Raw genomic sequence first — 25,937 nt, forward strand, 5'->3', positions numbered from 1 at the left:
CTCAGATTTAAATTGTCCACACATTTTTCTCTTCAGTTTTGTCCCAGTGTTGGTGCATAGCTGAGGCCCTGTGCCTTCCTAGCTTGCTCAGTAAATTGATCCATGGCATGAGCCAGGGAGGGAATCCTCTATTCCAGCTTGCCCAGAGGGCAGATCCTCAGTGCAGTATCTCATCTGTACTACAGCTTGTATTTTGCAGCCACTGATTCTCTGATGGTCCATGGGGAGGAGGTGGTACCAATGACATGCCCATGTCATCCTCCTTCCTTTCCCTTTTTCACAGACTCAGCACTACTTCCTGCTCTGCTTCCTGCTGAAATTCAGCCTGACCATCTGCTCCTGCCTCATCTGCTTCGGGTTCACCCTGCATGAGTCCTGCAAAGGGGTGAACACGACCAGCCTCAACCTCACAGCCTGCTCCTCCATCATGCTGCACAGGTGAGGAACTGGGCCTGGCACACACATCCCCACTGCTCCTGCCCTTTCCAAGGAGGACTGATTCCAATCCTCTAACAAGCTTCAGCCTCTCCCATGACCCACCAGGGCTGTAGCCTTGACAGCTACATCATTGCCCACTGTCACCTCCTTGTACCAGGACAGCCTGAGCTCACACAGGTTCCTCAGCTGTTAAAAGAGGACATGGCCCTGGTGGGAGCAGGTCAGTTAAGTGCCCACTGTTGACTTTCCTGTGTCCTCTCATTCACTAGCAATGCTTATGGTGCTCCTGACTGGTTTGGGACATTTTCCAATGCTCTCCTGGTAGCCCAGAAGCTCACAGCTGGCCTGATTGTTTTACACACAGGTAAGTCCCTGTTCCCAGAACCCCATTCCCTGCTCTGGGGGAAAGCTTGCATCCTCTGTCTCTTTCTTTGCCTCCTATGCCAGAGCAGAAACTCCCTGATAGAAGCAGACACTGCAGTGGCCTCACAGCACAGGCACAGATCCCCCTCTCTCACTAAACATTACCCTGGTAGATTAAAGACAGCACCCTCAAAACTGATTCTGCTTCCTATTAGTCTGGTGAAGTGCTGGTTCTGTCCAGTCTCACTAGAAGAGCGAAATTTCTTTTGCCTTCTTGAAAGTTAGTAGCAGCACGTGAAGCTCTCCAAAAATATTCCCTCCTTCAAAAATGTTTATATCCCTGCTATATAATAGCCTGCTGCTGTTCTGTGAAGTACCCCACTGCCTTCCCACAAAGGAGACTGTTGCAGCTGTGACTGTTTGAGAGCTGGAAGCCTTTTCAAACCCTCTGGAGGGGTGTAGAGCCAGCTCCTGGCTGACCCTCATCATCTGCACCCATTGCCTGGCAGGGTGGGTCCAGCTGCTCTCTGACATTGCTGAAGGGTCTCAGTTCCCTGTCCCTTATGTCCCATGGTGCTGGGCAGAGCACTGTGTGTTGACATGTGCAGGTGTCCAGTCCAACAGAAATGCTTCCTGATTTGATCTCTGTCTTTGGAGAGAGTGGGTTGCTGTGCTTTTGTATCCTTCGGACCCCCGAGGCAAGGCAGGGGTTCTTTGCCTGACAGCTGTTTGGAAGGGCCCAAGGGAAAGCTGAGCAAATGTTCAGTCGTGTACAGACAGCCCTGGGTCTCTGGCCAAATCTCTTTCTGGGCTGGAGCTTTCCTCTGTTGCAGCCCTGGAACAAGGGCACACCCACCCCTGTCCCACTCCCCAGACCTGGGCCTTTGCCTGCTCTGTTTTAGCTCCCAGGCTGTGAACCAGGCTCACAGTGAATAATTGTGTGCTGTACAACCACTGCACCGCCCCACCTGCATTCCAGGCACTTGGAAGTGCTGTGAGGAGCCTGGTCTGAAAGAGCCCCAAATGGTAGGCTGGTTCCAGGGACATGAACCCCATATCCCTTAGAAGTAACAGGTGTTGATGTACCTTGTAAAGTGCTGTATCTGTGTGTGATGCTGAATAATCCCCTTTTCTCTGCAGTGTTCATATCCATCACCCACGTGCATCGCACCAAGCCCCTGTGGAAGAAGAGCCCCCTCTCCAACCGTTGGTGGACGCTCACTGTGGCTGTTGTGTGAGTACCCACAGCCCTGGGAAGGTGCTCCAGGATGCTGGAGCAAGGAAGGCCCCAGGCCCACTCCAGCACCAGTTTCTTGGTGCTGAGGGAGAATCAAGTGCATGGCGCTTGATCTCCACTGCTGAACTGCTGAAGGGTCTCTGGTGTGAGCATTTCATCTGGGCCTGAACCATGATCTGCAGATCCTGGGAAGCTCATCAGGTCTGCTGAGATTTGCTGTGTCTGTTCTTAATCTTAGAGTGCTGGGGCAAGTGGCACAGACTGTGCTGGACCTGAAACTCTGGGAAAACCTCAATTCTTCTTTGACCTTTAACCACGTCTCCATCTCTCCGGTCGCATGGCTCCTGGGTTTTCTTTCCTTGGTCCTTGTGGTTATCATCAATGAGATTGTCAAGCTGCATGAAATCAGGTATGGGGGTTGTAGGAAGGATGGCGGGAAAGAGCTGAAGCCTTCCTCCTCCCTCAAGCCTGGCCTTGAGCTGCAAAAAATAATGATGCCCAGGGAACAGGGTGGGGAACAAAAAGGAAAAGCTGACTGCATTGTGTAAATCACCTGGCTATTGTGTGCAGGCCCACGCTCCACCTCCCAGGGAGGAAGCGCAGGGGAGGAAGGAGGGTCAGAGAAGGGCAGTGGCAGTGATTGGGAGCAGGAAGGGAGAGCAAAATTTCCTTATCTCAAACCAAAGGGAGGGAGACAGCCAAGGTCTATGCAACACCAGTATGGAATGGGGAGGGCTGCTCTCTCCATCTTGTCCCATGAGGACAGAGAGGCATTGAATCACAGCAGAGGAAATGTGCCTTCACACAGAGCCTGGACTGTGGGACTCGTTTTCAGGGGAAGTGGCTGAAGCCAAGAACGAGTAGCAGGCAAAGTGACTGCCTGTTCTTCCCAGCACAGGGAGCAGCCAGAGCTGGGAGTCAACACTAATGAACATTGATTCAGGAAATGGGCTGGGGAGGAAAAGCTGGGATTACAGGGTACCCTGATGGGGATAGAGACAGCATCTCAGTTCCTGCAAAGGGTTTCTGGATCTTTCTGTGCTGTGTCTGGTGTCCCTGGAGATGGGATTTAGCTGGATGGGGTGGGACTGAGACCATAGGTTGCTCTCTGGATTTGATTCCACTCCCAGGCTACCCCAGGGCCCAGGCCAGGGGCTTCCCTGCTTCTTGGGGCTAGCAGCTCAGGAATGGCAGTGGAACAGTCTTACCTTTCACCCCCCTGCATACTGACTGTCTTCTTTCTTCTTGTCTAGAGTCCGTGTCCGTTACCAAAAGAGGCAGAAGTTGCAGTTTGAAACCAAGTTGGGGATGAATTCGCCATTTTAAAAGCACCCAGCTCAAGTTCCCTGGAGCCAGGGCCAAACAGCCACTGGGAGAGTGGCTGCACCAAAGGCTCAGGGAATTTTCCATCACACATGCAAACCAGACAGCCTCCTGTCAAAACTACATCTGCACCTTCCCGGGGCCCCAGGCAGGGATCGCCCCACAGGTATGCAGCCCCCTCCCAGCCTACCAGGTAGCCTCACAGGAGCCTGCAAGCTCTGGTGCCTATTCAGGCTGCTCTTCCTTTATTTATTTATTACTGGAGGTATTTGTTAGTATCATGGTGATGCTAAAATGAAGCGGCTCCTTTCCTCTTTGTGAACAGATGGGTTTCCTGGGCCTGGCAGGAGAATCTGGGACCAGTAGGGCTGCTGAAGCAGGAGATCTCTATTGAAACCCGTTTTGGTTTTCCACTTCAGCCCGCTCTCCACGTGTGCTTGTCTGTGCATGCCCTCCCCACCTCCCTGCCCTGTGTCTGGGGCAAAGGAGTCATCCCTCTTGCAGTTCCCAGAGTGCTGGGAGCTCACATTCCAAAGGGACAGTGGGAAAGGGTCTCTGGACGGCTGGGTTGGGCCAGCCCTGCCCTCTAGTGTCGTTGTCACAGCCATGTGCTGGCTGTGTCAGAAGAGGGATGAGACTGGGCTTTGGGAAAAGCTCCCTGTGATCCTCTGTTCTGGTGCCGAGGGAGGGCAGCTCTGCCTGCCTGCAGGGAGCCAGCATGGCTGAGCTTCCTGCAGCCTTGTTCAACCAGCTTTTATGTTCTTTAACAACCCCTAGAGAGGTTTTATAGCTGTTCTCCTGTTTGTGAGCTGAACTGCTGCTTCAGTAATGTGCCTGCTTGAGAAAACCACAGCTCGAGATAAAGCCTGAGCCCTGACTATCCTGCCTTAGAGGGAGGGGATGTCTTTCCAGGCAGGATATCTGCAACTTGCAGTTGTGACTAATACAGAGCTGGTGAATGGCTCCTTTCCCAATCTCAGGATTGTGCTGCATCCAGTTCTTGCTCCCCGAGGCACAGGGAACCCCACCCAATCATGTCTGTCTGTGATAGTGCTGGGAAGTCTCTCCCCTCTGTGCTAATGCCTTCACACAGAACCACAGAATGGTTTGGGTTGGAAGGGGCCTTAAAGCTTATCTTGTTCCACCCCCTGCCATGGGCACCCTGCCATGGGCAAGGACACCTTTCTCTACCCCAGGGTGCTCCAAGACCTGTCCAATGTGACCTTTAACAGTTCCAGGGATGAGGCAGCCACAACCTCCCTGGGCAACATCTGCTCGGTGTTTTTCTGGAGGTCTCTCCTGAGGGCTCTGGCAAACCATGATCTGCCCCAGTGCAGCTCACGTGCTCCTGAGCTCTGACCAGACCCCATCTGTTCTGGGAGCACTGGTCCTGCTGGGGGCTGACAGCCAAGGGCCACACAGGAGCACACAGGCTTGGCTACCAGAATATTTGCAGGTCATGGAGATATTGACTCTAATTCTAAACACTGACTAAAGCTGGTAAATCCTGGCCATGTTTTTGGTCCCAACATTTAACACTACAGTATTTGGCTGTTACTTCCTCTTTGGTACCTGAGATTAACAAGTGGCAGCTGATCCTTCCTGGGCAGGTAGGGAGCTGGCTGGAACCCCCAAGCTCTGCCCTGCTGCTTCACCTTGTCTTCCTCACTTTTCAGCATAACCAGAGAGCACAGACATGGCTGAGTGTCTCTGAGCAATACCCTCACCCTGCTGTGGGGCTGGTAGAGGAGCAGAGCCGGGTACAGCCGACCCCTGAGCTCTGGGGACACACTGAGGGTGCTGGAGGGGGGGCAGCTGGGGCTGTTCCAAGCCCTGGACCCAGTTCCTGCAGCTCCCTGGGGAAGCACAGGGCTCCTCCCCTGCACCACAGCAGTGTCTGTGCACCTTAGCCAGCCAGGCTGGACTGTGCCCTCACTCTCCTGGCACCTGCAGGGCTCAGGGAGAACAAGCTGCACCTTTCTCAGCCTCAATTCACTAAATGCCAGCTCCAGATCTGTGACACCTGGCCCCTGAGAAATCAGCTTTCCTTTGCTATGCCAGGGTGGGATCACAAGTGGGATATGAACTGAGCTGGAGTCAGAGGCAGCACAGAGCTGCTCACTGCTGTCCCAGCTTTGCCCCCACCCCGACCTCAGTTCTTGTCCTGTGCCATGAACTGTTGTAGGTGTTAAAAAGCAGCAGATTCCAGGGCTTCCTGCTGGCCACACCTTCCTCTAGAGAAGGCACCTTCAAGGCTTCCTCCTCTGGGTGATCACAAATGTTTATTTTCCTGCATCCTCCTTCCCCAGCTAGACTTGGAGGGAGTAAAGTGTATGAATGGAGCCTTTAGGATGGTCTTGCCAGTGCCACCCTTCCCTCAGCCACTGAAGTGTCTAAGGGTCAGAGTGCATGGCTTCAGAAGGAAATTTCCTACATCAAGATGTTTTTAAATGCTGTATATTTTATATTAAATTTTTTGGGATGTATGTAAAAATATTTCATTTGTATTAAAACTTGTAAATTGTATAAAAAAGAAAAAAAAAATAAACCAACCCAGACCCACAAGCATCCAGTATATGAATGGCAATAAATGATTGTCTTGGATAACACACCCAAGAGTTGGGAATGAGTTTGCACCCAGCAAAGGAAGGAGGTAAAAATGTCTGTGGTTGCTGGGGTCACAGGGTGTGATTTTCCTGTTGTAGGGATACAGCCTAAGAGCTTGATGCTCCTGGGATCCAGTTCTGGCCTTTTTCCCAGTTTCTGCTCAGCTTTGGGCAAATCTGTCCATCTCTGAAAGCCTCTTCCTACAAAGTAGGTTTGCTTACCTGGTGGTTTCCTGGATCCCAAGCACTGCTTCAGTCGAGGCTGGAGGCACAGTTTGAATCCCTCTGAATGGGTGAAAGGTTGGAGTCAGCTGGAAAAGGCACTGGGAGCATTGCAGACAAGCAGTGGTGGGATAAGGAGGCCTGGGCTGCTTGTTCTGAGCAAAGGAGGCACTGGGGTGACAGTGGCCACACTCTGAGCAGGCAGGAGGAGGGAGGAATGCTCTCCCTGGCACATGGGGATGGTGGCGGTGTCACATGGGCAGAGCTGGACACTGGGACATCAATGTTGTCACCACATTACTGTCGTGGTGGTGAGACTCACTCTGAACATTAACCTCACTGGGGGTGACTGGGACTCACCGGGGGAGAATATCTGAGGGCCTCTGGAGCACTCAAAGGACAGGATAAAGCTGATCCTCAGTGGACCTCAAGCAGGAGACAAGTTTGTCCCATTTCACACAAAGGACACAACTAGGCAAAACTATCAAAAGGGTAAAATATGCCCCACTGTTTAATAGAATTTAGTCTTAATGGATGTTAGTGGAAAACAAAACACATGATTAACACAAACAGAGCAGATGGTTTAAAATCTGTTGTCAGTCTGGTGATTACACGGGCTATTTTTTCCCCTCACTGTCTCGCTGCATGGAGCAGGTGCAGCCGGGGTCAGTTAGTCCCAGTTGCAGTGTACATAACTTACACACCATACAGTAGCTTCAAAATAGAGATCTAGAGCTCAAAAAATAGGCATTCTTCTGCAAAATCAAATGTTTAGTTCCCTTATTGACAATGAGAGCAGCGTTGTGCTGCCCTCAGGTGGCTCAGACAGCGGCAGCTCCACCCCAGTGTCCTCTTATCCCTGACCCAAGACTTGCAGTTCTGGTTAGTAAATATATAGAATAAATCACATTTAAAATATATACATTGGCCTTTAAAAAAAAATTTACAGTTTATCAACATTGGAAAAAAAACCAACCAACTGGGCTTGTCCCAGGTTGACTCATGAGAGTAAAAATCAGTTTTAAAAGGTTTCTGTGAACCTCTTTATAAAGTGCCACTGGTTGTAGCTATTTGAAATCATCATGTCCATGATGTGGCACTCAGACACAGGCAGTGGATGCACTCAGTGTGGGACAGAAATCAGAGCCAGGGAAGAAGTGTCTTACCTGCCTCACACTGACCTCAAGTCCCAGACAACAACGGGATTTTAGGTTTTTTTCAGGGCTTATTGTCTTTGATTTTCAGCCCAGAAAGCAGGCTGGCACCTCTTGCCTGTCCAGCCCATGGCATAGCTGCCCTCAGGAGCAGAGACCTCAGGAATGTTCAGGTGGGCTTTGCTCCCCTTCCCATCCAACAGCACAAGGTTCTGCAAACAGTCCAGCCCAGCTGCAAACTCCCGACAGGATTGGGAAGCAGCTGCCTTCTCAGCCACCTTCTCCCTCTCAGATTTTTTTTTTTAAAGAAAAGGGAAATGCGTGGAATTTTCTTTCCCTTTGTTTGGAATTTTTGTAGCAAATGGCACTTCAGCACAATCTTCGGTTCCCTTCTGGTGCTCTGATGCTTTCATTTGCTTGGCATGCCGAGCGCGAGCCAAGTTCGGGGCTCTTGGACATATTTAGCCATGCACTACTGAGCAGATCCTGCGAGAGAAATCTGTCTGGGAGCGATGCAGCCGCTCCTCCCGCTCGGGTGCAGAGCGCTCTCGCAGCCGTTCCGCTGCAGCCCCGGGCTGTGGCCGCGCTGGCATCCGGGGTCAGCTCCCCCGCTGGCTGCAGAGCCGCGGGGAAGGAAGGATCGGGTCCCAAACGCTGCTACTGTTGAACAATGCTCACGGCAGGGTTTGTGCCAGCAGCTCCCTGAAGGGAGGGCCACTGGGAAAAGGGACTGTTTTCTCCCAAAAAAAGGGATAAGGGAGGGGAGAAAAGAATTTAAAAAGCATTAATCATGCTGCTGCTGCTGCTGCTGCACTCTAGAAGGACCAGGGTGGGGGTTTGCGTAGGCACTGTGTTGGCAGAGGGCAAACTCCATTGAGCAGCATGATCCAGACGGACTGGCCCAAATTCCCAGGTTTTTGGCACTGCCATTACCATCCTCATCACTCTGGGAAGGGGCAGGAAGGCTCACATGTCCAGCATGGCCGTGGCGGAGCATCCGCTGCTCTGCAGGCTGTGCCAGCCCCATCTCAAGGGGTCTGAGGGTCCCACTGAAGGGATTTCGATCCACTTGGATTCCACGCTGCCCGATGCTGATGCGTTTGGAAAAGCGGCAAAAAAAGCAGAAAGGCTCCTTCTCGCTCCACAAGCTGCCAAATTGCAACAAGCCCTGTCTTCTTTTAGCGGCTGTCAGGCCTGGCCGGGGCTGCGGCTGCACAGTGAATTGCCAGCGCCCTGGCAGCTGCCCGGGGAGGTCTCTCCGGTGACACATTGTTGGCAGGGGATAAATAATAAGACGCAGGACTCTGACAATGCAGTAGGGAAAGAGAAAGGTCCCTTGTGGAGGCTCCTCAGCTCTGTGCAAGGGAGCAAGGGCTTCTCCGTGGCCTCCAGGACTGCATGTGCAGCCCCTCTGGGCTCTCCTCCTGCTTCCAGTCCGGTGGGAAATGCCTGACCCCTTCGGAAACCGGCCCAAGGCCACGCTGTCACATGTGACACGGAGCCAAGGGTGGGCAAGGAGGGCAGCTTTGTTCCCAGCCGCAGTGCAAAGTGTGGAGAGGGAGGCGGCTGGAGAGACCTGCAGGCACCGCTCAGTGCTGGATCCACTTTTCCCCCATCACGAAGGGCACTGCTGGAGCAGCCAGGGGTGGGGAGGGGAAGGAGGGAGCAAGCCTCAGTCCAGCATTGCATCCAGCTGGTCGGCCAGGTCGTCGAACATGTTGCTGATGTCTTCCAAGATGTTCTTGGCCGAGTGCACGGTTCCAGGGTGGCTGGGGAGGAAAGGGAGAGAGTCAAAGCCCTGCTCAAAGGCTGCAGGTGCTGATGGGGAAGGTTTGGCCAGGCTGGACCCGACCCAGCAGCAGGAGCTCAGCACAGAGCTGGGCTTGAGCATGTATGACCTGTGTGGTGCACGTATGACGTGCCCATGTGCAGCCTTTTTCCTGCCCTCCCTGGGACCTTCCCAACCCCACCTCGAGAGGCCCAGACCCAGCATTTCCCTCACCTCTCTGCCTCCTCCACTGTGATCTTCTTCTCGGCCGCCTGCAGTGTGGCAGCTAGGCTGGAGTTGGTCTGCTCCAGCCACTGCTGGGCCAGGGTGGCCCCCGGGGCAGCAGCCAAAGGCTTTGCTGATACCTTGCTGCCTGTTTCCAGCATCAGTGAGCCAGGGCCGGGCAGGGACCCGACCACATCAGGCACCGCCTCGGTGGCTGCCCAGGGAGCAACAGTGTGGCGGGAGGGCTGCAGGACCTGCTGATAGATGGTCTTGGGTCCAGAGAAGACGAGCTTGGTGGATGCCACGGAGGTGTGCTTGGCAGGGACATCTGCAAAGGAAGGGGACTCATGGTAGGTGGTGGCACAGGTCCTCCTCACCTCCCACACCAACATAGGAGGGAGCCCCACCACCACCTTGGAGACAGCTCCACAAGCCCCCATACCTGGAGTGGGTGTCCTCACCACAGCCGTGCCAACCAGCTCTGTGGGGCTGGGGGCTTTGGTGGGGCTTGGGGCCTTCTTCATCCCTTTCTCCAGCGACAAGATGCTTTTCTCTATCTCAGCAATCCTGAACTCCACACTGTCATCGTCAAAGGCATCCCCAGCCAGAGTGGGCTGTGGTGCTGGTGCCGAGGTGGGGGGGCCCGCGATGCTCACGGCTTGGGCCTGGGCATACTGGGGTGTGGAGGTGCCCCCTGCCTCTGCCTGCCCCGCCATGCTGAACGCCTTCAGCACCGCCTGCAGCGGCTCCCGCTCCCTGAAGCGCGGCCGGCGCTTCACCGTGTCTGACTCGGTGAGGTTGAACTCCAGCACGGGCGGCTCCTTGGTGACAGCGGGGGCTGCTGGCTCCTTCCCAGTGGAGCCCTGGGGTTCTGCTGGCTGGGAACCAGGCTCCATGTCTGGCACGGCCACATCAGCCTTGGAATGCCCACTGGGCTTGGGCCGCTGTTTGATGGTTAAATTGCCTTCTTCTGCAAAGGGGATGCACTCGCTAGAGCTGTTCTGTGACGATGAAGAGGAGACCCCTGGCTTGGCCTCCTCCTCAGTGTCTGAGCAGGCATCCTCCTGCTCACCCTGTGCAGCCACCTCTGTCATAGGAGCGCTGGGCTCACTCACTGTTCGTCTCCGTGGCTTGCCGCTCTCAAAGGGGTCCCTGCTGCCATCGGAAAGTGTGGCACTGCTGGCATCGCTGCCATCATGGGACCCCTCACCCACATCTGCCCGGGGGAGAGAGTCCTGAGTCAGGTGCAGTGGTTTTGGGGCCAGGAGGGGCTTGGGAGGATTCACACCTGGTGTTCCCTCCAGCGCAGCAGCCAGGCTCTTCACTGTCCTGCCACGGCCAGCATCACTGGGGGTGGCACCTGTGTCAACCATGTCCTGAGGGGCTGTGGGCTGCCGCTCGGGGCTGGGGGGCTGCTCACCGTCTGCCTCGGCAGTGAGGGCGCTGGACACGGAGCTGAGGCGCTTGGGAGGCGGCGGCGGAGGGCCCTTGCGCTTGGCCCGGATGGCGAAGGACTGGCTGCGGGTCACCTTGGCATCCGCCTGCAGACAGGCCCGCGGCATCTGGCTGCGGCCCGGCCGCCGCGTCAGCGTGGCGTAGGAGCCCAGGGTGCTGCTGGGGGCCCCCTCCTCCTCCTCATGCTCCCCATCCGACAGCGCGTAGCGGTTCAGGCTGTGCGAGCGCTTCTTGTGTTTCAAGCCTTCGCCTCCATTGTGATGCTCTCCAGTCGTGGGGGCTGTGGTGGGTGGCTCTGTGGGGCCACACTGGCTGTGCAGGTAGGAGAAGCCTTTTTGGGCTGACGTCTGCAGGCTGCTCTTCTGTCCAGGGGAGATGGAGGGGAGATGTGCTAGGGCCTTGGGCTGCTCTGCTCCCAGGACAGACGGGGCCGTTGGGGATTTCAAGGAGACATGTGGGTACATGAAGACGTACGGGGCTGTTCCCTTGCTGGGAGTCTGGGGAGGAGTGCAGGGAGTGACTGCTGGAGTCCCGGCTCCTTTCTGAGCCACCGGCCGGGCGTACTGATCCGTTCCTTCGGGCAGGTTCCTCTCCTTGAGAGGGCTGCCCCCGCCGCCACCATTGGCAAAGCCGTTCAGCCCCTCGGGGGACACAAGCTTCCCATAGGGCTCGGGGCTGGGCCGGCCCGGCAGGCTGGCCGGGCTCTCCTTGCTGCGAGGGGGCGCACAGGACTGCCCACTGCTGCTGCTGCTCTCGCCGCTGCCCAGGCTCTCCTGCGAGGGGCTGGAGAGGCGCCGGGACAGCACGTTGTCCTGCGAGTGCCCTGAGCCCCGCGACCGCACCCCGATGCTCTCCTGGCTCCGTGACATTCCCTGGCTGCTCTTGATGCCGAGGGTGTCGTGGCAGCTGTTGGACATGGCTGTCTGGAGCTCATAGCTGAGCTCACTGTCCTGGAAGGTTGTCATTTTGAGCGTGTGTGGGGAGTGGCACTCCCCATTTTCCAGCGACTCAATGGTGACAATGTCCAGGGAACCGGGGACTTTGCGTCTTGCCAGAGTTGCTTCTGCTTGATTGAGGTTTTTGCGGAGGTCTCTGAGCTTCTTGACAGCCAACATGATCTTCTTCTGGTGGCCTGCAGGAAGGAAAGGGACATTGGGTCAGCTCCAACCCCCAAGGCCTGTTTCCAGGCCAAGAAGAGTAGTAGTTATATCACACATGGGGCAAAGGCCTCAGGGTTATCTAAACCGTGCCTATGGGAGGAGACAAACTACTGCTGGCATCTACCTAGCTGGGCCCAGCTCCAGGTGGCTGAGGAGAGTTCTTAGGGACAGCCAGGAACTGCCTTTTCTGGGTGCTCAGGACATGCCTGCACCTCCCAGCCTGAGGGAGAACAGGGCGTGGGGACCTGGGTGGGAAACTTGGCTGCCCTGGGCCACTCCAGCATGGCAGGAGGGACTCACCCAGCTTGTTGATGCCAATCTCTTGCAGGTCCTCCCATGTCAGGTCCGTCACGATGGTGATGGAATCATAGCCGTTGTTCACCAGCTTTTTGTGGTACTGGGGCAACCCAATGGCACTGAGCCAGTCCATCAGGTCAGCCTGGAAAGAGCACAGAGCCACTGCCATGAGCACTGAGGAACGGGCAGCACCTTCAGCATCCCCTCCCTGCCCAGGAGACTGTTTTTAGGGTGTCTCTGACTGCTTTAACGCAGTCAAAGCTATTCACCCCATCCTGTCCTATCCTGGGGTCAGAGAGCTCTGAAGAAAGGGGGTGACCAAAGCCTCAGTGCCAGGGACTCACCGGGATGTAGTTGGGCAGCCACTCAGCAATACTGAGCTGCCCAATTTCTGTAGAGATCTTTTTCCTGTGGCCTGGTTTGGTCACACCGATGGCTGTCAGATCCTAAGGGGAGCAGAGTGGGCCCGTGGTCAGCAGTGGCTCAGGCAGCTCGGGGCAATGAGTACCCACAGCTGGCAGCTCTGGGTGGGGAAGGACCTGCCTCACCTCTGGGGTCATGCGGCTGATGGTGGGGACATCGTAGCCAGCGCTGAGGAAGTTGACAGTGTATGACTCCAGCTGGAACTCACGCAGCCAGTTGTAAATGGCTTCTGCATCCTGGGGAGAGGATGGGACACAAAACAGCCCATGACGGTGGCTGCAGGGGCTGGAAGAACCTGACTGCTCCAGGCAAGATGACAGGATCTCCCTGGGAAAGACCCACTTGTGTTCTGAAGACCCAGTTCCCTGTGTCCCTGGTGCAATAAGAGCTTGGCTGAGTGCCCCAAACATGGCCCTCTGTCCCAGCACACCATTCCCCAGTTGTTCCAGTTACCTTCCCCTCGAGGAGCTGTTCAGGACGCAAGAACTGGTGGGAGAAGACCCTGTCTCCAGGGGGGCAGCTGCCTGGGGTCTGGAGGCCCTGTGGCCCTGGCAGAAAGGAGAGAGGAGAACTGTCACAGGGGCACTTGAACAGCGAACAGCCCCTAGAGCTGTGGGGACAGCTGTCCCCAAGGCCCCATGGAGTTGTGACAGCCCTCACCTGCTGGGGAGGTCCCATTGTGTGGCTCTGATCCCAAAAGGTGTTGCTGGAGGTTGTCACCGGTGGAGGGCAGAGGCTGAGGGAGAGGAGGAGTGAGTGGAGGAAGAACGCAACTCCGGAGACCAGCTTTGTCACACCCCCAGGAGCAGAGTGGTGGTACCCATGCTGGGCTGCTGGTCACAGCTTCACCCAGCAAAAGGTCTGGGCAGGATTTGGCTCAGGGCCTTTTATTATCCTCTCAGGTGACACAGCACAGAATGGAGATGCTGTGTGATGCCAACCACAGCCTCCAGCTCCACTCAAAAGGCCAGCTGTGCTTTGGGGAAGAACTAGGGTCTCCCCAGGAGCATCTCCCTGCTGAGTCCTGGCAGCAAGTAGGTGTGGGATACTCCAGCAGCCCCTCCTTTGCGGGGGGGCATGGAAAGGGATGGGGCTCTATCTCCAGCCTGAGCCAGCATAGGGAAGCAGCACAGGGGAGCGGGGGCTGGTGCCTACCCTGGCATTCTCGATGAGGATGCTGGTGCTCTGCCCATTGGTGCCCTCGGTGCTCTGGCCACTGCCGGCGCTGCGGATGCTGCCGATGCTGCCCTCGCTGCCCACGCTGTTCCTGTCTCCTGCTGCTTGGGGTAAGTAGGGAGCCTGTCAGCAGCTCCCCAGACACAGGGCATTGAGGTTCCCCAGCAAGGTCCCATGTGCCAACACACTGATGCCACTGATCTCCCACAAGATCCCTCCAGCCACAGACAATGCATCAGTTCCCTCCCGCCTCCCAGCATGCACAACACAGACAGGGTGACCTGGGTGGCAAGGGACACACAGAGGGCTGAGACACAGGGAGAGAAGGGGCTGCTCTAAGGGCTCCACAAAACTCCCTTTTCCTGCATCTGCTCCCTTTCATCTGGCTGCTTCCCCATGGAGAGGAGGAAGGAGAGTCTCCCCCTGTGGCCCTGCGCAGGCAGGGCTGGGAACAGGGGAAGGTCCCCAGCCCCTCTCCCTCCCCAGGTGCTCCCCTGACCTGAGCTGTCAGGGCCTGGGGCCGTCCGGGTTAGGGTGAGGTGACCAAAGGCCGCTGGGCCGCTCGGGGCTGCCGGGTGTGGACACTCGTCGGGGAGGTGCTGCAGCCCCCCAGGGGGGGTCGGGAGGGCCCCGGGGGGACCCTGGCGCTGCTGCGCGGGTGCCACGCGCGGGACAACCATGCCTGCATTCAAAGACAAAACACACGTGGTCAGACCTCATGCAGGAGGCAGGGACGGGGGGAGAGCTGAGCCGCAACCCCCAAAGTAGTATTCTAACCATGGTGACAACCCCTGAGTCCTTCCCTTCCCCCCTAGCTAGCCAGGGCTGCAGGGCCTGTCTGACAGGAGGTGCTGGGAAGGCTGGGAAGGTTTCACACAGGGGACTGTCCCCAGCATGCTCAGGATGGCCACTGACCTGTCCGCTTGCTGATGACTTCAGCAATGGAGGGGGGGAAGTACCCGACCCGGTCAGTGCCTTTCTGAGCGTCGTGGATGTGCCCCTTCCATCGGCCATCTGGATGCTGCTCCAGGACCTGCCATGGGACAAGAGGGATGGGGCTGGTACCCAGGGCCATGGTGGGGCAGGGGGATGGGGTGCAGAGAGCAGCCTCACCGTGATGACATCTCCTGCTCGGACATTGAGAGCAGTTGGGTCATGGAGGTTCCAAAAATCCTTCAAAGCTCGGACCTTCAGGATTCCTGATGCCTCTGAAGGCAAGGGACAGAGGAAGAAAGGAAGTGCCAGAGCATAGGGAGGAAAGAGAGGAGTCCAGGGAGGGCAGAAGGAGAAAGCAAGAGCAAGAAGAGGAGAGAAGAAAACATTAATACTGCAGAAAGGCCTCAATCCCCAGACACTGCCCCACATGTAGGATGGGGGCACATGTGAGAGGTGACTGGGATGCTGGCACTGATTTAGGCTGTTCAGGAGGAGCACTGGCAGCCCGGGCAGGTCCCAGAGGGAAGAAACCCCACTCAGTGCCATCCCCGCCTCACCTCTCAACAGCTGCTTGATGTCCTTGCTGGCATGTGAGGTGGTGAACTGGTTGACAATATCCAGTGCTGTCTGGTTGTAGGTGTTCCTGATGTTCACGTCGACTCCACCCTGCCCAGGAGGAGACACAGTCAAGGCCAGCTCCCTGCCTGCCACCAGACTCAAGGGAGGCAAGGGACCGAGGGGAAAGGGTGCTGAGTGAGCCCCAGGGGCTGTCCCCCAGCCCCATCCCCAGCATGCTCACCTCCAGCAGAAGCCGCACCACCTCTGTTTTTCCGTAGAGCGCGGCCTCGTGCAGGGCTGTGCCTGTCTTTGTCTGTTTGTTGATCTCAATCCCAGCCTTCAGCAGCTGCCTGGTAGGAAGGAGAGAGAGGCATGAACATGGACATCAGGGCCAGGCGCTTGGCTGCTTTACGATAGGAAGTGGACAACACCTTGCACTTGCTTTGGAAATAAGGGGCTGAAGCCTGCAGGAGGAAGGTGTGTTTGGGAGGAAGTGGGACTGAAGCCATCATGGGTTTTTCCAGCATAAGGCAGGGAATTACCTGATGATCTCCTTGTGCCCGTTCTTGGCTGCCAGATGCAGCGGAGTGGTGTAGTTGGGGTCAGTGGCATCCTTGGATTGTCCCTCCAGCAGGGCGACACACAGATGGCTGTTCAGCAGCAGCTGGGCCACCTGCATGAGACACTGGTAAGCAATGGGGTGCAGGTACCCCCACCTGCACCCTCCCACTGAGGGCCAGCCCACCACTCCCCATCCCACCACTCCCTTCCATCCACAGCCCCAGGCTTGGCTGGAGCTGGACAGTGCTTGGCCTGGCCACATTGTCCTGAGGGGCTGTAAATGGTCACAACAGCCAGAAATAGTCTTCCCATAATCAGGCTTTTCAGACCAAGCCCTAAAAACCTCCAGTCTCTCCAGCCCAGAGCGACTCTCAGCATCTCAAGGCAACCCAGAGGCACAGAGCAGTTATTTTTACTGCCCTGTTTATAGCTGCAGACATTATAGATACTCCAAAAATGGAAATATCCCCCATGTCCCCTCCGAGTGGGGCACAGAACAGTCTGGCTGGCTGTGCTCCAGCCCAATCCGGTGGTGCTGGCAGGGCCAGGGTCCCACAGAGCACAGTGTGGCCCTGTCCCCAAGAACTGTGTTGAGGACCTGGAGGAGGGCTGGATGCTCAGAGCTTGCTGGGATTAGCCAGCTCAGCCTATCCATGCTTAACCGTGAGCAAAGCTGGGGTGGATGGGGGAAGGCTGTGGAGAACCAGGAGCAACAACTCCTGGCTTCACTCGCAGTCTGACACTGTCCTGCTGTGTGGTCAGGGGCAAAACCCACAGCTCCCAGGTTCAGGATCTGGCTGTGTCTGGCCACGGGAGGAGGCAGCTGCTGTCTGCCAGGCTCTGAGTCTCGTGGTGGAGGGAGAGCAGTTGTGACCAGACCCCACACTTTGCTCCCAGAGGAACCACTGGGCTCCAGAGCTGCCCCAGGAGAAGCCCTCAGTGCAGGGCAGAGCCCACAGCACCCACCTTCAGCCGCCCGAACTCGCAGGCCAAGTCCAGCGGGGTTTTCTTCGCCTTGTTGATGAGGCACGGGTTCGACTGGTGCTGGAGCAGCATCTCCGACTGCAGGGGAGCAACGTGGTGCAGGGGCTCAGCATCACCCTGCAGCCTCCCTCCCACCTGGCAGGGTTTGCCCCCACCCAGTACCCCAGAGAGCCCCACGGAGGGCACACGGGTGGCTCTGGGCTCTCACTTACCACCTCGTAATGGCCGTACTGCGCTGAGAGGTGCAGCGGGATCTGCCCGTCCAGCGAGGCCATGTTGACGGAGGCGGCGGCACGGAGCAGCACCCTCACGGGCTCCACGCGGCCCTGCCACGCCGCGTAGTGCAGGGGCCGCATCCCTGTGGGCAGCGGGGCTCAGCGGGGCTGGACACGGCCCCCAGCCTGGCGCAGGGGGCTGAGCCGCCGGCCGCAGGGGCCGTGCTTGGGGGTCACCCCTTACCGTTGCTGTCCTTGATGTCCACGGTGGCCTGTGCCTCCAGCAGCAGCGAGATGAGGTCCAGGCTGCCGCCCAGGGCTGCGTGGTGCAGCGCTGAGAACCTGTGGCACAAGGTAGGGCTCAGCCCGGCCCCCAGCCCCACTGTGCTGTCCTCACAGCACCCCCCGCACGGGGACATGGGCTGAGGGCTGGGATTGTCACTGGCTGTTGATGGCGACATCCTCCCAGATTCCCCACTCCAAGTGCCTCAGATTCCCCACAGCAAAACATTGATGAATCCCTCCAAGCTGTCTGTGGCCCAGGGCTCAGTGAGGGATGCAGGCACACTGTGCACCATGGGAAACCCCAGTGAGAGGAGTCCCTCACTCCATGCCCTCTGTTGGGGAAACAGGCAGGATGGAGAGAGATACAGCTCCCCTCTCCACAGGGCAGCCAGGCAGCCACAACGCTGCTCACAGCATCCGGCAAACCCATCAGCCCCGTGGCCACTCCTGCCCCCTCTGCCAGCTGCCCCCTCCCCATGCCAGCAGGGCTGCCAGGAGCCCATGGCAGAGCGTGGGAGGCCGCCAGTAATGAAAGAGCCCAGTGTCTTGGGGCTGTGAAAGGGGCCTGTCTGCCTGGCACTCCCCTAAGCTGTCACGTGAAGGGCCAAAGCCAAGAGAGGGGTCCCTGTGCCACCAAAGATTAGCCCGTGAGCCACTCCAAGGGACATGGGGGGCTCCTGACAGCACCAGCATGGGGCTCCAACGGGCTCTGCAGTGTCCAAACCCAATGCCAGGGACGCAGATCATGCAGCATGGCTCTCCTCATGATCTGCATCTCCAGATCCCTGTGCAAATCTCAGCATTGCAGGAGGGACACTAACCCCAGCAGAGAGGGCTGCTCCTTTCTCCAGTACACCCACCATATCCCTGAGCCACAGCAAAACCTCTGCCTCAAAGTGTCAATGTGGGGGGGTACAAAATTCCCCTGACCCATCCCTGTGGAGTCCCACTCTGCCCTGGGGCGGCTGCACAAACCCACACTCACCCACCCCATCCTCTCCAAGCCCTGAGCAAGGTGATGCCAAGGACACCACCAGCACCATGGCTCTCCCAGGACACACACTGCCATCCCCATGCTCATGTCTCACCTCCCCATCATCCCCTTCCTGTGCCCCAGCGAAACCCAACACCCTGCCCGTGTCCCTCGGGTAGGGAACAGACCCTTTACCCCAGTTCCCACCATCAGCCTCCTGGAGCTGCCCAAGCACAAACCCTGTGCCCTATCAGAATCAGATCATTGCTTCTATTATTAAATTCTTTTCCTATTAAGCTCCATCTGTACAGTATTATTTTAAGACAGAGCCATCCTGCATGTTCCCAACCCCCCGCTGGCCTGTTAGGACTCATAATGGACACCTCTTCCTACAGAGCCCTCCAAAAGAAAACATGTAGAAATTAGGTACAACAACAGCACATAAAAACAATGCTAATGACTGACAGGTCAGAGTTAATTCAATAAGAATAATATGCTTATTTATTTTATGAGCCTTTGTGGTTTCTTTAACTCTCAGTACCCAGTTTATTAAGTACTTGGATTTTGGAAGTGATGAGCTACACAAATATGCTGTGGTCACTGGGCAACCTCATATTTTCTTTCTCTAACTCCCCCCAAAACAATGGGATTTTGCTTTTGGGATATTAAACAGAGGCATGAGCACGTGCAGGCGCTGAGGCTGGCCGGGTGCTCCTCTGGGCTTCAACCAGGGTGACCTGGGTCACTGGCTGGACATGCTGCCATCCCTATTCAACCCCATTCCCACAGAGGGGCACATAGAAGGGATTTAGGAAGGATTTTCAGGAGGGATTGAGCACCGCCTTCAGCTTAGATCCAGGCAGGCTCTGGGATGCTGATCCATTCTCCAGCTCCTCTGGAAAGCTGTGTGGCACCCTGAGCTGCAGGACTGACTGGATACCAGGGAGAGGAGCCCCCCCGGGCTGGCAGCAGCACCCAGCACCCTCCAAGGGAGCACTCACCCATCTGCATCCTGGTAGTTCACGTTCAGGCGCTTGGCAGATCCCAGGAGCTCTGCAGAGCCAAGAGGTGAAGGTCAGGGCAGGAAGCAGAGCCTGCAGGCCCCCAGATGAACCCTATCCCACAGCCACACCCACCTCCCAGCGCGCAGAACAGCGCCTGGCCCATCCCGGGGGTCTCTCCTTACTCTCCTCTGCCTCCACTTTTACCTCCACGAACCCTCAGTGGGCTGACCCAGCTCGAGCTTAGCACTTTCCTCCCTCCATCTCTCCTGCCCTATCCATGTGTGCCCCCGGGATGGGTCAGACCCCGCAGCTCCCGCCACCCTGGCTTGGCAGAACAGTGAGCGCTTCCCTCCCCTTTATAGGCACTGACACACCAAAACTGCTGAGTGGGGCCATTTTGCCCCCCACTCGCTCCCTGTGCCCGCCACTGCCACTGAGGCCTGGCCCACAGACCACATGGTTGGCATTTTTATGGCCAGGGCAGAGGCTGAAGCTTTCAGCTGTGAATGCAAGGATTGTGCTACCTTGGATATCCCCAGCCCCCTGCCCGGCCTTCCCTCCCCTTCAGGGACCCAAGGATTGTGCCACCTTGGCTATCCCTATTCCTCTGCCCATATCTCCTCCTCCTTTGTGGACCACTGGGCAGCAGAGGATGCTCAGCCCACCCTCAGCACAGCCTCACACGCACCCCCAGTGCACCCCCAGCTCCCTGATCCTTCCCGCAATTAATTCGAATGGATTCCTTCCTCCCACACAGAGAGGACATTTTGTTCTTCACCGAGGGGTTGAGAGCGGATTAACATCTCTGGAATTCATCCACTAAGTCAAAAGGGAAAGAAAGGGGAAGGTATGTGGGGGGCCAAGAAATACCACCACTCCTCCTCTGCCTTTCCAGGCAGCCCCATCGCCGAGCCAGGGAGGATTAAATGCTTTGAATGGTTTCTGTGCTTTTTCCTACAGAAAATCAAAGTCCGAGTGTCAGGCTCGGAGCCTGGGGTGAAACAGATGCACAAACCCCACTCGGTCCTGGGGAAGGAGCCCCTTTCCTCGCAGCCAGGTACATCTCCGGGGCTAAAGATCCTGCTCCTTTTCCTTCCTCTCCTTCTCCTCCTCAGTTCCCTTCTCTTCTCCCTCTCTCCCAAGGTCTCTGCCCACCTTGCATGGCAGATCCCACAAGCCAGACTGGGCTGTGTGACCCCTCTGCTGGAAAAGAAGAGCTGAAGGGGGGCTGGCTCATTCATCATGCAAATGGATAATTAAAGGAAACCAAGGACCGGGGTGTTCATTACTGCAATTTACAGTGTTGTGTAAACAGCCTAATTAACACAAAATGAGCTTGGAGTGGCTGCTGGTGAAGGACTCGTGACTCTTCACCACAGCTGAGGGGATCAGGACAGGATCACCCTAATTACCTCTTCCAGGGACTGTTTGTCTTTGAGCCTCTGCCACCAATCCAACAGACCTTCCCAAAGGAACTGGCTCCAAAAGCCATCACTCAGCAGAGCTCCCACTTCCCCCTCCCAGCCCTAATAGCTTAGGATCTGGGGTCTTCATCAAGGACAAATCGATTCCCTTGACCTCAGCAGCCAGGAAAAATAACATTTCACTTGTAAATTGGCCACTTCTGATCCGAGTCCTAGAGAACTGTAACCACTGGGATTTCTCCCACCATCTGCAGCTGAAAACTACCACTGGAAAATGGTTGGGAAGGGGAAGAGAAAGGAGGAAGAGGGGTCCTTACTCAGGGCAGGAGGGGCAGACCCTCAGTGATGACCACTGGGAGTGCAATGCTGGGAAAAGAGACGGGCTGGATGGAGATGCCCAATGAGCACCAGCACCTCCAAAAGAGGCAGAAACATCCCACAGCCCCTGGGGGCTGGTCCTGGAGTTGAGCAACACTCACTGTTTTAAGAAGGAGAGTTCACCCAAAAATCCTACCCCTAACCCCACCTTCAAGGGGACTGAGCTGGCCAGTGGGGTCCAGTAAGCAGGGCTGGGATGTCCAAAGACATGATGGGTGTCCCAGGCTGCTGTCAGCATCCACATCTCCCTGAGCAACATTCCTCAAATTCGTTCCCTGCTCCAGCAGCCCAGTCAGGCCAGGACACAAGGCAGGACTACATGGACATGGTGCGGGTGGCTCAGAAAGCCACAGGTCACAAACAGCAGAGCCAGGAGCAGCATTGCCTTTGAGGGTCTTCCTAAATGCCTGCATCCACCTTGGGCAGAGAGGGAAAGCATCCCTGGTTTGCAGCTGGGTAAATCACTGCTTGGAGAGCTGGAGGGTTTGCAGCAAGGCTGGAAGGTGAAGTATGGGTGGGAAAGTGTCTTGGCACTCCAGCATAAAGGTATGGGAAAGAGAGGAATGGAGGGATGGAGGGGAAGCAGAGCACAGCTAGGCAGCTGGGACCCCTCCACCACTGCCATCCTGCTGCACAGCCTCAAATTCCAGGGACCTGGTGACAGGAAGGCAGCCGATGGGACATTTCCCTGCATTCCCCCTCCTCATTCCATCCATATGCTTCTTTTGACCAATTCCCCAGGTTTTCCTCACATTTCTTCAGCCCCTTCTCTTCCCGTTCGTGCCCATCCTTTTCCACACAGATGTTCTGGAGCTCAGCAGAGGCTGGGCCAAGCTGTTCCCAATCCCACAGCCCTCCCAGTCTGGCCTCTACAGCTTTGGCCAGGGGGCTGCAGAGCTGGGCTGGGAAAGGGCTGCAGGGTTAATCCAGCTACAGCACTGGGATGGTGTGGCCAGATCCTTCCCAGCCACATCATCACCCCCATTGGGATTGCACTGGGGCAGGGGCGCTCTCAGGCCTGATCCGCAACCCCCATCCCCCCCCAGAGCACACTCATATCCCGGGAGAATGAGCCCAGAACACGGACCCAGCGCTGAAACACAAGACACCCTGGAGGGGTTATTTATTTCCAGGGAAAACCCAGCTTGGCGCACCCCAAGGGTTAACTCCAGCCGCGGTTGCCCCTGCCCGGCCCTGCTCCCCAGTGCGATCCCTGTGAGGGGTCCCGCCAGGCTCCGCGCCCGTTCTGCCGCCCCGCCGCGTTCCCCGGCGCCTGCCCGGACGGGACGAGGCTCCGCAGCGCAGGGCCGGGCCTGAGCGAGGCCTCGAGGGAGCCGGAGAGCTTCTGTGCGGCGTCTGGCTGCCAAGCGGCAGCGGGAAGCACCTCCGGAACGCTCCGGCAAATTGCTTACAAATGTCGGGCCGGCCGCCGGCCGTGGCGAAGGCAGCGCGGCCGCCCAGCACCAGACGGGGCCGGGACCCTCAACCCTGGCACAGCCTGGCTCCGGGCCTCGGCCTCTGGATCCCCGCTGAGGCACAGCCCCGCGCGGCGCATTCCCAAGCAGCCCCCTTCCCCTGTGCCTCAGTTTCCCCGCGGGCTGCCCTCCTATGGCGGGGATGCCAGGTTGGGCTGGGCTCCTCGTGGGGCGCGGGGGGCACCCGGGGAGCGGCCGGCCGGGACGGGCACATCACCCGCCGCGCTGGCAGCCGGCCCGGCACAAACCCGTATTTACCCTCCGGAGGCACTCGCCTGGCGCCGGCTGTGCCGGCTGCGTGGAGCCAGGCGTGCCCTCGGCCGGCCCAGGACCCCTGTGCCAGCGGACCGGGCACCCTGAGCCACCCACTGCCCTCCAACGCAGAGCTCGTTCCTGCGGGGACAGCCGTGAGCTTCGCCCCGAGCTCTTGGAGACCGACACAATCCCTCCGAAGCACTCCTTGGGAAGCGGTGACACGTGCTTGCCTGGGTTTGGCCGGGGAAGGAAATGCCCAAATATCCTGTGGAGTCCTGCCCTTTGGATGCTCCTGCCCTGGCTCTCACACGGCAGTCAGGCTCCAGAAGGCAAGTTTTTGTGCTGTGACGCCCCTGCCGGTTTTGTCGACCCAGGGCAGTCACAGCAGAGCTCCATCACTTGCAAGGCTTTGTTGCTGAACAGGACAACACACAAATCCCTAACTAGAGATCCACTTTCTTGCCAGAAAAACAACCTTTTTTGCTGGTCCTGTGTCACACACTCTCATCCCATCCCTTTGTCCTGGGATATCACATCCCCACACTGCTGGCTGCAAGCACCCCTGTGTCATGAACCTCCCTGTGCTGCAGGTCTGAGCATCCCACTGTCATGAACATCCCTGTGCTGCCAGCCACAGCATCAACCCCGAGTGTCCCTGTACCAGGAGCATCCCTGAATAACCAGTCCTGACCACCCCTACACTGCCTGCTACAAGGACCCTGCATGCAGGAAAGCCCTGCAAGGGCACTGCAGGAACACCATTCTGCTTCCCTGAGCAGTGGGAGAGGGACAGTGTGCATTAAACACACCAAATACGTGCATACACTCTCTTGGGAAAATGAAATCCACCTGGGGACTGTCACCAATAAGCCACTAAACCAGCTGGAGGAGCTAATCAGCTGCTATCCCGCAGAGCAGCAGCCGTCTCTCTGATGGCGGTGGCAGCCTCTGGAGCTGAAGGCGGAGGTGGCAGGAGGTGGCAGCTTCACCCAACCTGCCCTGTGATGGCCCGGGGTGGCCCTGCCTCTGCACGTGATGGGTTCATGCCAGGGCTCAGGACAGACTCACCATCTTGGCCAAAATCAAGACCCAAAGAGGTGATGTCCATCCCTCTTCCGCAGGAATCACCCTTCCCTGTCACCTCTCTGTCCACAGGCAAGTCCGCTGTGGCCACCCACAGCCAGCTCCTCCCGGCGCAGCCTCCCGGCAGACCGGCTGCTCCTGGAGCAGTTTCCCAATATGTTCAGAAGATTCACCCACCTCGACAGGGAAGGAGCTCAGCCACAGAGATGTTAAGAAACTCAACCAAAGCTGCCCAGCCAGCTCAGAAGAGAGGCTGGGTGAGAGCCAAGGGCTCCTGACCCCACCTCTCTAGTGCAGCCACTAGCTGCACCCCAAACACTAAGCCCAGTGCTGTGCCTGGCTCCCCAGAAAGGGGCTCCCCTAATTCCCCCATGGTGATGGTCGGTGAATTTGGCTGCCAAGATGCTGCTGCCTGGGAAACCTGGCTGAGTATCCATCCCTGCGCCCAAATGCCATGGCTGTCCAAATGCCACAGGTGTTCGAAGGCCAGGGGTGCCTTCCTGCCCACAAAGAGCCTGTGCCAGATTTGAGGCTCTGCAGCATCACTGAGGATGGGCTCCCCACCAATGCTGACAAACAGGGCCCTTGCCAAGCCAGGCACTATGGGGTTGGTGTGACTGGGGCAAAGCCACTGGGTTAACTAGCAGGGATGGGAAGGCTGCAATCAAGGAGGTATAATCCCATCACCAGAGGGCAAATGGCATTGACATGAGAGCAGGTGGGAGCCCCTTACTGTCCCTACACCAACATCTGGCAACTCCTCAAGAGTAATTGGCATTTTCACCCCTTGAGAAACCTACCAAACCCTGGACCAGACCAGGGCCCTGCCTGCTCTAACACTGCACAGGCTGCAGGATGGCTGTCACACCAAGCCCTGCTCCTGGTTTCAGCAGCCTGGAATAATCCCAGCAAGTGAAATAACCTTCCAGGAGCTGAGCTCTGGGCAGCTTCTCACAGCATCCTGAGGCTGGACACAGCACTCCTGTGCTATGAGTATCCCTGCACCTAATGCTCATTTCTAACCTCAACACAAGTCACCATTTAGCCCTGGCTGGAGCCCCAGATCGTAGGGCTTACAGCCACACAGAACACAAGCTGTTCCTGTCACCAACTTGTCTCTGCTAATGGCATGTCCAAGTCTCCTCTGGCAGCTTGGCCTCCTTCCTCATCTCCTTCTTTAAGCAATATTGTCCTGCAGCATGTTCAGATACGATGGTGGATGATGGTGAAGGCGGGTGATGGCAAAGGCAGAGGAGTTTGAGAGGTCCAGGGATCTGCCTTCCATCCTGGGCTGGGCTGGGCTGGAGGCCCACCGCAGGCAAAGAGGGATAGGGCAGTAGGACCATGGAGTCAACTGGGAGCCTTTTTCCTTCTTTAGAGAAGTCTGGGAATATTTTTTCCAGGGTAAATCAAACTTCTAAGGTTTTTTAAGAGGCTGGCAACAGGTGAAACATTGGGCAGCATCCCCACACAGCACAGACATTGATCACTCACTCCCAGCCCAGCTACTCCTGGACCCCCACCCAGACCCCCAATTCCCCCCTGCTGCTTCCCCTCACAAGAAAAGCAGGAAAAAACAGGCAGTTTGTTCAAAGTAAAGGCTCCTAGAACAATGAAAGGAAAAGCAGAATCGGAAACCCCGTCTCCATCCACACATCTGGGAAGAAGGTGCAGCTCTCAGCTCTCGACCCCAAGGTTTGATGGCCACAGGGGACAGAGGGGACAAACACCAAGCAGGGAAAAGAGCATCACAGGAATCCTTTGGGGCTGGATTCACCCCTTGCTAAAGTCAAACACATGATCCTGCTCTGAGTTTCAGGCCCCCAGAAAGATTTCAGCTAGGGTGAGATGAATGGTGCTTGCTCCCCTTCTCCACAATAATTTGTGGGTTTGTAGTGGCTGCCTACCCTGAAGTGATGCAGCCCACCCCAGCTCCCCTGGCTGGGAGAAGTGGTAACA

The 25,937-nt window shown here is 56.9% G+C and overlaps 2 protein-coding genes across 13 annotated transcripts in view; one reads left to right on the plus strand and one right to left on the minus strand.

Annotated features, from left to right (window-relative positions):
- The window catches only part of TMEM94 (transmembrane protein 94), a 53,362-nt gene extending 46,834 nt beyond the window's left edge, over nt 1-6,528 (plus strand). For all 4 annotated transcript variants that reach the window (XM_038157512.1, XM_038157513.1, XM_038157510.1 and 1 more), the window contains 5 exons: nt 284-438; nt 708-802; nt 1,942-2,035; nt 2,277-2,447; nt 3,292-6,528. In XM_038157512.1, the coding sequence (XP_038013440.1) occupies nt 284-438; nt 708-802; nt 1,942-2,035; nt 2,277-2,447; nt 3,292-3,364 (588 nt within the window). In that variant the 3' untranslated portion in view covers nt 3,365-6,528. The remainder of the gene's footprint in view (nt 1-283; nt 439-707; nt 803-1,941; nt 2,036-2,276; nt 2,448-3,291) is intronic.
- A 143-nt stretch (nt 6,529-6,671) lies between these two features.
- CASKIN2 (CASK interacting protein 2) overlaps nt 6,672-25,937 on the minus strand; it is a 37,866-nt gene continuing 18,600 nt past the window's right edge. For 5 of the 9 annotated variants that reach the window (XM_038157504.1, XM_038157503.1, XM_038157501.1 and 2 more), the window contains exons 3-20: nt 19,361-19,412; nt 17,346-17,443; nt 17,099-17,244; nt 16,869-16,964; nt 15,884-16,014; nt 15,583-15,691; nt 15,341-15,449; nt 14,961-15,055; nt 14,763-14,880; nt 14,347-14,529; nt 13,827-13,948; nt 13,332-13,407; nt 13,125-13,219; nt 12,797-12,907; nt 12,593-12,694; nt 12,252-12,390; nt 9,346-11,923; nt 6,672-9,112 (exon numbers count right to left, since the gene is read on the minus strand). In XM_038157504.1, coding sequence (XP_038013432.1) covers nt 9,016-9,112; nt 9,346-11,923; nt 12,252-12,390; nt 12,593-12,694; nt 12,797-12,907; nt 13,125-13,219; nt 13,332-13,407; nt 13,827-13,948; nt 14,347-14,529; nt 14,763-14,880; nt 14,961-15,055; nt 15,341-15,449; nt 15,583-15,691; nt 15,884-16,014; nt 16,869-16,964; nt 17,099-17,244; nt 17,346-17,443; nt 19,361-19,412 — 4,457 coding nt within the window. In that variant the 3' untranslated portion in view covers nt 6,672-9,015. Of the gene's footprint in view, nt 9,113-9,345; nt 11,924-12,251; nt 12,391-12,592; nt 12,695-12,796; nt 12,908-13,124; nt 13,220-13,331; nt 13,408-13,826; nt 13,949-14,346; nt 14,530-14,762; nt 14,881-14,960; nt 15,056-15,340; nt 15,450-15,582; nt 15,692-15,883; nt 16,015-16,868; nt 16,965-17,098; nt 17,245-17,345; nt 17,444-19,360; nt 19,413-19,495; nt 25,485-25,937 lie in introns of those variants that run through there. The other 4 variants (XM_038157508.1, XM_038157507.1, XM_038157506.1 and 1 more) reach the window with 4 other exon arrangements.

This window comes from Motacilla alba, chromosome 18 (assembly GCF_015832195.1).
Source record: "Motacilla alba alba isolate MOTALB_02 chromosome 18, Motacilla_alba_V1.0_pri, whole genome shotgun sequence".
Taxonomy (NCBI): Eukaryota; Metazoa; Chordata; class Aves; order Passeriformes; family Motacillidae; genus Motacilla; species Motacilla alba.